The sequence below is a fragment of the Micropterus dolomieu genome, unplaced genomic scaffold (assembly GCF_021292245.1).
Source record: "Micropterus dolomieu isolate WLL.071019.BEF.003 ecotype Adirondacks unplaced genomic scaffold, ASM2129224v1 contig_475, whole genome shotgun sequence".
Classification (NCBI taxonomy): Eukaryota; Metazoa; Chordata; class Actinopteri; order Centrarchiformes; family Centrarchidae; genus Micropterus; species Micropterus dolomieu.
In genome coordinates, this window is record NW_025729465.1 from 1 (window position 1) to 9,887 (window position 9,887).

A 9,887-nucleotide genomic window follows, 5' to 3' on the forward strand; every position below is an offset into this window, starting at 1 on the left:
CCCCCCCCCTCCTGCTGGATAACATTAAAGTGCGGCATGTCATGTAATGATGTCAGTAGTCCCGCCTCCTGCTGATGAGTAACCGCAGAGCAAAAGTTTAAAGCTCAGTAAAGTGTTGGTTTGTTTTTTCGTTGAGTTTAATGTAAAGCAGTCAATTTAAAGCTGCACTAACCAACATTTATTTTTAAGAACAGCAGGTCAAATGTCTCTGGTGGTTGTGGATCCACAGAGAATCACCTCTGCAGGCAGGTTCATCTTACTTTACAAGTCGTCCTCACATTTAGAAACAAACTCAGACAGGAGCTAATCAGAATAAAAAGTAGGTTTCCAGCAGCCGCTGTTTTCTGATTAACCCACCGTGCACCACCTGCCCAGCAGCAATCAGCAGTAAGAGACTGCTTTCTAAGACAGGAAGACTACTACTGAAGTGATTCCTAAACTCATGGCTGGGTCCGTCCTGTCTCGGACCTCGTATCGGATCTTAAAGGGTCATTTCAGGACTTTTAAACCTGGGCCCTTTTCTCACATATGTGTTGGTGCAGAGTTAAGAATCCGTGCAGTAGATGCTTCAGCCGGCTGCAGCGTATTCCTTCATCAAAAGTCCACAGAAAGAGCTTCTTGTTGCCCCTGACAGGCTCAGACTGTTACACCAGGTGTCTGACAACATCAAGGAAAGGATCCCTACGAGGGGGACTCCCAGTGACCCCCTTTGTTTTTAACAGGAAACTCTCGCTCTGAAATGTCAGGAGAGTTGTTGCAGGAAGACGCCGGTGGAAACGAGGAAGAGGAGTTTATTGCAAGACTTTCAGGGCTCAACAACAACGGCGGCCTGTAAAAAGTAACGTCGGGACAGTTGAATTAGCAACTCACAGAGCAAAAACATTAGTATTAAAGTAAATTAGAAACTCAACATCCTGCAGTTGTTTTGCAGCTCTTTCACCAACCCAGAGCTGTAGTGACGTGACGAGCGGTTGTCAAATGTTATTTCTCTAATCTAAACCAAGCGGCGACCTCTGGGTCTGACAGTGAAACCAAGCAGACGCAACTTAAACCTGTGTTCTCTCAAACGGCCAGCAGGGGGCTGCAGAAAGAAGAAAACTGTTTCTACTTCTCAGCTGATTTATTCCCTCAGTAAACACTTTCCTGATGAGTTTCTGGTCTCAGTCTCTAGTTTCAAGTCTTCTTCAACACAGCGTGATGTTCATTTAGTAAATTATGGTCCCATTTAGAGGAACAGAGACAAGATAATGCAGCGAATGCTTTTGGGCGGGACTTCTTTGTGATTGACAGGTCGCTACCATGGCGTGCTCCCTCTCTCCTGCTGACAGGAGAGAGGGAGCACGCCATGTTTGAGTCTGTTAGTAAGTTTTGTTTTAAAAGTAAATTGTTTAGTTAACTTTTTTTATTTTATATAATTTTAACTGTGCATTTTAGTTAGTTTTTTTTTAATATCCAGGATGTATTTAATAACGATTAAAAAATGTTACATAACTTGGTTTTGTTACTGATAAATAACTTTTGGAGGGAGGGCCAGTAAGTACGTTAACCCACAGTTAACGTTGAGCCCTGACAGCAAACTCCGACTCACGTTTCCACCGTCGTCATGCTGATTGATCTGAATCACATTTCTTTTTCCTGGAACTTAAATATCAAACATAACTCTTTAAGGATAAAGGCTGTTCATCCAAAACCTGCTTAGAATTATGATGTCGTCTGAAATTACTCATTCACTTTGATTCATTTTTATGCTCCACTGCCTGGTGAAAACACAACCTCCATGTGACCTTTGACCTCCGCTGTTAGACTGACGCGTGTCAGGTGATTTAGCAGAAACACGCGTTCTTCCTTCTGTTTGTGTGACGTCCTCTGAGTTTCATTGCCGATGAGCTCTGACAGGAAGTTTTCCAACACTAAGACACAGTCAGCTGACCGTCTCCCGTCAGCTCGTAGCCGCTGTGTCTCTGCATGTCCGTCTGCATGTTCAGTTTCTCCTCATCCTCCTTTGGTCTGACATCTGCTGCCTTCACTGTCACTGCGTTAAACTCAGCCTCCCAGACTCTGACGGGACCACGTCACTCAGAACAACGAGGACGCTCGAGGGCAGATTTACCTCTGGTGACGTGAGCTGCCACAGATATATTCTGAGTGGAGCCGAGTACGGTTCTTCAGGACAGGTGCAAATAAGACCAGAATGATAGTTTAAGATAGTAAAACTGTAAATAAATCAAAATGATCTCAGCTGAAACACCTGCTCTGTGTAACAGATGTTCTCATTCAGTTAGTAGTTCCTGCTTTGTGGCAGTAAAACTCAACACTTCCTGCAGATTTCAAATTAAAAGCCTGTTGAATGGAAGGGATGATGCTGTCACAGCTGTGTTAGTCGTGTTTTGGAGGCTTTGTTGACATCGTTTACTGGATTTATTATTATTATTATTTAGTTTCCAGTTCTAATGTCTACTTTCTGTTTAAGGAGTTTTAGTTTTGTTTAATTTGCCGGCCAGACAAACATCCTCTCATTCTGTCAGAACCGACATCAGACTCCCCATCTCCCCCCTCTTCCTCCTCTTTTTTTTTATATTCCATCACCCCTCCTCCTCTTCCTCCTCCTCCTCCTCTTCCTCCTCAGCAGTCTCTCAATGACAAGCGTAAAAAGAACCTCTTTTCCCGAAAGTTTCCGTTCTACAAGAGCAAAGAGGCGAGCGAGCAGGAGACCAGCGACGTCGACCGTAAGTACCGGCGCGACCGGGGAGGCGGGGGTTGGGCGGTCTGTCTGAGAGACGGTTGATCGGCGACAGGAAGAGAGGTCAGCTGGTGGTGCTGGCTATGCGGCGGCATCAGGGCCTGGCTAAAACCAAACGCACAAATGCAAATGAAAAACTGCTCCACTGGGAATATTTGGCCCGATCTCCTCCTCCTCCTCCTTGGAGCCAAGATGGCCGCCCTGCAGCCCCGCCGGCCGGCTGCGTTCCCCCTGCTCTCTCTCTGTCGCTGAAACTCAGTAACTTTTGTGTTTCTTCTTGTGGTTGTTTTTCTCCTCGTTGTTCACTCGGCTCTGCTGACCTCAGGACAACAGTGACGACATGGTACCCAAAGGCCACAGTAAGTGTGTCCCCACCTCACCCCCCACCTGGATCCTTGTTCAGACTGATCAGTGTTTGTAGAATATAAACTTTTATAAGAGCCTTGTAGCTCTGTTGGAAACCCGTTTACAGGTAAACCAATGAAACACAGGAGTGAAAAGAACAAATGTATTGATGCTTAGTCAAATGTTTAGATTGAAAGTCCTGAGATTGACTTAACATCTTATTATTTTTAATGTAAAAGCTCAAGTTTGTTGCTCTGATTAATCTTCAGTACTGTTATTGTGTTTGAATAGAAGTGCGTTGACTTGAGGCCGTTATTTAGTTTAATTAAGTTGAGATTTAACTATTTTATTTAACGGTCAGTGGGATCAATCAGAAAAGCAGAAGAAAACTTTTGGGAAATTATAATTTTGTACAGCAGTTTTCAAAATGAGGTTTAAAAAAAAACTAATCCAAAGAATAAAATGAGCCATAAAGAAACAGGTAAATATTAAAATATCTTAACTATAAAGAGGGAACAAAATAAATCCAACAAAGCATCAAACCCCCTCCTTCCCTCCTTCCTTCCTTCCTTCCTTCCTTCCTTCCTTCTTCACCACCGACCGGTCGAGGATCCTCCATCTCTTCAGTCACGCACTCATCAGCTTTCACTCCTCCACCTCTCACAGCTCGCAGCGTTGAAGTTTTCTGTAGCGCTTTGTGTCCACCAGGTGGCACCATCACACCTGGATCCACCTGGAGACTTCAGGAAGTAATCAGACGTGACTTTCAGGCTAGAAGCTGAAGCGATCTGTTTCTGAAATGAATAACAGTGAGCTTTACTCAGCTCAGTAAACTCAGATACACTCTGTGTTTATGTTTCCAATAGATGATATAAAGTATTGGAATATCATCTGGAATCTAACATGTCACCATATTTTAAAATCCATTTAATGATCTGTTCTGTGTGCAGCATGAAGGGCCCACAATGATAAACTACCCTGATATTTGATATTGGAAGTCATTTGCAGGTTGTTCTCAGCCTGAAATCCTAAAAGCTTCTGAAAACTGTTGGACATTTTAACTCTTTGAGCCTTTGTGAGTTTCAGTGAAGAACAGAAGTATTTTTATTTTGTAAGGAATGATTTTCGCTGTAAAACATCATCAGTGTTTAAATGTTTGCAGGATAAAACTTGTTCATGAGTTGATTTAAGGTTGAATTTTAATGAATCACGTCCACAAACCAAAGGCTGTGCTGAGGAACAGAAGCTGCACAATGTTTTACTGTTCACTATTATTATTATGAACATTTGGCTCCACGTGAGGTAAAAAAACAAGAGAATCTTTTTTTCTTCTGGTTTGTATTTAGAGGAACTTCAGTGGACTCTCATCCTGTTTTGCATTTCATGTTGTTCTGTTTAAATGTCACTACAGCGAACTGTTATCAGTTAATCTACCAGTTATTTTATAGATGAATTGTTTGGCTTCCCAGAACCCACGCTGACATTTTCAAATGTCTCGTTCAGACCAGAACAAAGATGTTTAGATGACGACGATGGAAGACAAAGAAAATATTCTCACTTATTGCTTAAAAAGTTACTTAATTGATTATGAAAATTGCAGCTAATTAATTTTCAGTGATCAGCTGAGCGTGAAGCGTCGTTGCAGACGTCAGGCTTACTGTTTCACCACATTTTACTGAATGCTCTTTCAAATGTGATTTTATTCATATCGGCCGGGCCTGTTTTCAGGAACACATTCACATAATGAAGCAGTGATTATATTCTGGTTGTAGTCATGGAACAGTTTAGGAAAGTTTTGGACTTTTCCCGTCTGTCCTGAACGTTTTATTCTGTGTTATATTTGTGTTGCTGTGACCTCGAGTCTTCTGTTTTTATATATATATGTATCCTGGCTCTGGAACAAAGCATCATGGGAAAGCGGTGCTCCCCGCTGACCCCGTGTGTCCTGTGTTTTGTTGTGATTTCCAGAACACGTGACCTCTAACGCCAGCGATAGTGAAAGTAGCTACCGTAAGTGTGACACTCTGCCGTCGACGCTGCCTGCTCCGCTCGATGATTCGCAGGAAACACTAACAATCAGGCTGAACCTGCTAACCGCTAACCGCCCTCGCTGATGTCATTAATGAGCACCGACGGCTGATTGGCCAATAACAGCATGACCTCACACACGCACACACGGTCTGTCTCCCTGAGCGCTGCTGAACGTCTGTCCGGGCTGTTGTAAAGCTGCTGACTGCTGCATGGACTCTGCGTGGATGTGTGTGTTTGTAGAGTGAGTTTTCAAATGTGCTCGTTAATTATTATTAATTATTTATAATTACTAAAAACAACACAGTGTTTTGCCCAAACTCCAGGGGGAAAAGTTGATGTTTGCCTGAAAGTGGAAACAGACGTGATGAATAAACGCTGACGGTCATGAGGAGTGACTTTGTGTGAAGATCTGAAAGCATGAGGAGGCTGTAACACATGAAACTGACGTGGTTTTAATGACGTCGCCTCGCCGTGTCCTTCTTCTTCGGCTGTGATGGTTTAACGGCAGCTCCAGAAGTTCAGTGAAATTAGCTAGAATATTTGGAAAAGTTCATTTTCTTTAATTTAATTCAAAAAGTGAAACTGTAATAAATTCTAGATTCATTAGACATAAAGTAAAAATGTTTCAGGCCTTTTTTTTTTTGTTTTAATCTTAATGATAACAGCTGATGGAAATCCAAAAATCCATATCTCAAAACATTAGAATAAAGAATGTAAAATGTCGACTTGAAGAGCTTTTCATCTCTCTGACCTTTGGATGGAAAATGTCCTTAAAACAGCTCATAATGATAAAACATCCGCCCATCTGTTAAGATAAACTTCATCTTCCTCTTGGATTGTCTGCTTGAATGTGGCCGGTAAACTCAGCAACCTCTAAAAGGCTGTTTCCAAGCTGCAGAGGCGTGATTCTCCCAATCACTGGGGGTTTGAACAGGCTCCCTCTGAGCGGCTGCTTCCCACCTCCAGACTTCCTTCCTTTGGTTAACAAACAGAAACACAGTGATGATGTTTTACATGAACTCAGGAATCACTCACCATAAACTAACCAGACCTCATCACATCCTCTCGGCCTCCATCCCTCCCTCTGATGCCTTCAGGTGAACTCCTGTTACTGCTGCTGACCGTCCTGTTTGTGTTTACAGGTGGGCAGGAGGAGTATGTTCTGTCGTACGAGCCCGTCAGTCAGCAGGAAGGTGAGAGCGAACTTTATCTCATTTATCTCTTCTGACGCTGTAAAACTGCTCAGAGTGACTCACAGGTTCGGTAAAGTACTGCGTCTGTTCATGTGAGGTAGAAATACGTTTATATTCTCCAGTTAAAACCAAAAGGAAACCTGATTTTTAAAGGTGCACTCGGATGTTTGTACGCTTTGAAACAGCGTTTACAAAGACAAACTGGTCCACAGACGGAGGGATAAAGGAAGTCAACATTATAAGTCGAGATATTTTAAAAGAAGTAAATCAAAATTATATTAATATAATTTGTTGTAGTTAATGTTGAATACAAAAGAAAACTTGTAATAAAATATAAAAGGAGAATAATAATAATGTTTGTTCTGAGTTTTACCTTAAAATCATTTCCTGTCTCCGTCCTCTCTGACAGTGAACTACACCCGTCCCGTCATCATCCTCGGCCCCATGAAGGATCGGATCAACGACGACCTGATCTCAGAGTTCCCCGACAAATTTGGCTCCTGCGTCCCCCGTAAGTCCCTTCAGACGTAGGACCCAGTTCAAAGCGATGACGGCATGTTGGGTCGTGTTCTCGGTCAGGTATCTGACGATCTCTCTGATCAGGACCTCGTTCTTGTTCCCCCTCTCTCAGATACGACCCGGCCGAAGCGGGACTACGAGGTGGACGGCAGAGATTATCACTTTGTGGTGTCCAGAGAGCAGATGGAGAAGGACATCCAGGACCACAGGTTCATCGAGGCGGGCCAGTACAACAACCACCTGTATGGAACCAGCGTACAGTCGGTCCGAGAGGTGGCCGAGAAGGTACAAGGACTCAGAGGAAACAGAATATCATTAGTTCAGAAACTCACTGTCTGAAACATGAGTGTAATTAACAGAAATGTTCTTCTTCTGTGGTTCTCAGGGTAAACACTGCATCCTGGACGTGTCGGGGAACGCCATCAAGAGACTGCAGCTGGCTCAGCTTCACCCCATCGCCATCTTCATCAAACCCAAATCTGTGGAGAACATCATGTGAGTCAAACAGCAGGAGCTTTGTGCTTTTCTTCGTTGGTGTTTTATTACTCTGCTGCTGGCGCTAAACTGGGAGGAGTAAAGGTGGCGTGACCTCGGTGTGATCTTTGGTCCCGCAGGGAGATGAACAAGCGTCTGACGGAGGAGCAGGGCAGGAAAACCTTCGACAGAGCCACCAAGCTGGAGCAGGAGTTCACCGAGCATTTCACAGGTGAGACGGCGCCCCCTGCAGCCCACAGAGCTCGTGTACAGGACACCAAACAGAACCTTGTGTCCCCATCATAAAAATTAAGAAATTACTTTTTATGGTTGGAAAAAAATTCTCTTTAAAACTAGATGATCACCTTCATTCATCGTTATTCATCGTTAACTCTGGGTTGTTTGTGGTCCTTTCAGCCATCGTTCAGGGCGACACTCTGGAGGAGATCTACGATCAGGTGAAGCAGATCATCGAGGAGCAGTCGGGTCCGTTCATCTGGGTCCAGTCCAAGGAGAAGTTATGAGGATCAAAACACTGTCCGCTCCATCGCTCCTCTCTTTAGATTCACTTTGTTTTATTTTGAAAAGTCGACCTGCAGACGGCAGCCTTACCCCCCCACCCTCCCTGATCTACGTCTCGACACAGCGGCTGACCAGAGTGATGTTTTCTTTTCTATTTTTTTGCCTGATAAGACTCCATGTTGGGTTTCCTGACCAGCAGAGTAAAGCACACAGGAAGTCTGCCGACACCACACTCGACACGGTACAGCTCCTTAATGTTTAAGGGAGGAGAACTAACCAGGACGGGAAGAAGACGAGTCCACCAAAGTGGCGAGAAGACACGTACGATTTTATCTTTAGTTTGTTTTTGTTTTGTGGGTTTTTCTCCCTTTTTTTGGTCTTGTAAGGTGAGCGGCGACGGACGGACGGAGTTTCAGTCTCAGGCAGCGTCTGTCGGTCCGGAGGAAGGCGGAGACACAAAAAAGCAAAACTTTGCACGTTTGAGCTTTAACAGCATGTCATTTAATACCCCGTTTATTTCCCATCAGCCCTTTCACCTCAGCGTCTGACGTCACAGCTTTTCTTCTTCTGTTCTGCTCATTTGATCACTTTTACCCTTTTTTTTTTTTTTTGTACACGAGTCGTTTAGTTTAACTCTTTCTGCTCCTCGCTGCTGCAGGACGTTTGTCGGGACGCTCTGCAGGGTTCCTGCTCTGCTGCTAGGGGGCGCTGTGGGGCTTCACACTGACGTCTGGGTGTTTTTAAAGATTACATTTCAGCTTGTTTTCAGTTCATTCATTTAAATTTTAGACATTTAGCTTTACCCCCATTTGAAGAGGTCAGAGGTCACGGCATCGTAATTCTACCTACACTGAAAAACATCTATAGCCTATAACCTCCTCAAGTCGTTCTGTCTGTAAACGAGTCAGTTTCTTTAAAAAAAAGTAAAACAAAAGGAGAATATTTCACAATATTGTTTTACTCAAGAAAGAGGAGAACAAGAGAGAGTTTTGCGCTCGTCAAGAGAAATAAACGCGTTTTTCAGAAGGACTCTGTATTCACCAAAGACAAAGACAGACTGGAGACATTTACCACAAATTTATTGTCTTAAGAAAACATGATAATGAGAAACCTTTCCTGATAGCAAAAAAATCATAATTAAAGTAAAAGTAAAGAATATTGTCTATCAAGAAAAATCAAGAGATTGTTTTCTTGAAGTAATGAAATACAATTATATGAATACATAAAGAAGTACAAAAATATTTATTATTAAGAGATAACAAATGTTATAATTAGAAGTAAGACATAATAGGAAAAGTATCTTATAATCACAAGCAAACCAAAAATTACTGAGAAAAAAGTGATTTTTTCATATTTACGGAAAAATTTGATATGTGAAAATGCATAATGACAAGAAAAGTGTATCATGTGTGAGAAAAGTTGAAGTTTTCTTGTAATTATAACATTGTTTTTGTGTAATGATAAGTAAATATCTGAGTAAACATTTACATAAATATTTTTAATTTATAGAAAACAACTTTATAATCAGAATAAAGTAATAACAGGAAAAGTATGTTATCACAAGCAAACCAAAAGTTACAGAGAAATATAGGTTATTTATTTCATAATCACAAAAAAAATGTGAGAAAACTGGCAGTTTTCTTGTAATTATAAAAATTTTCTTCTCTCTCATGACAACGATTTTATCTCGTAATTATAAAAAATCATTGAAAAAATTCCAAATGTTTAAGTTTGAAAGACAGATCGACCTGCTGAGACCAGATGTTTTTACAGATCAGCTGATTTTAAACAGATTTTATCATCATCAGTGTGTTTGGGGTCGTGTGGTTCGGAGCGGCGCCCTCTACGCCGCGAGTTCGAACCCGCCAGACGTCCGTCAGTGTCTTACCATTAAAAGCGATGTCGATCATGCGACGTGAGTCGTGAACCTGCAGACGAGCGGCCGCCTCCAGGTGTCCGCAGGTGTGTCCCGAACACGCAGACGGTTATTGTACAATGAGATTTTGACAGATATTTAACCCTCGGTAAACTGCCTATTTTGTTATAATAAAAGTCTATATTGA

The 9,887-nt window shown here is 42.4% G+C and overlaps 1 protein-coding gene across 1 annotated transcript; it reads left to right on the forward strand.

The window, feature by feature from the left end:
• Nucleotides 1-2,479: 2,479 nt before the first annotated feature.
• LOC123964082 (disks large homolog 1-like) lies at nucleotides 2,480-8,796 on the forward strand (the record flags this gene model as incomplete). The annotated part of the gene is made up of 8 exons (XM_046041194.1): nucleotides 2,480-2,726; nucleotides 5,054-5,095; nucleotides 6,259-6,309; nucleotides 6,719-6,820; nucleotides 6,941-7,113; nucleotides 7,214-7,323; nucleotides 7,443-7,534; nucleotides 7,720-8,796. Coding segments are annotated over 8 exons (924 nt in total), but the record flags the coding sequence as incomplete, so codon positions are not given.
• Nucleotides 8,797-9,887: the final 1,091 nt, after the last annotated feature.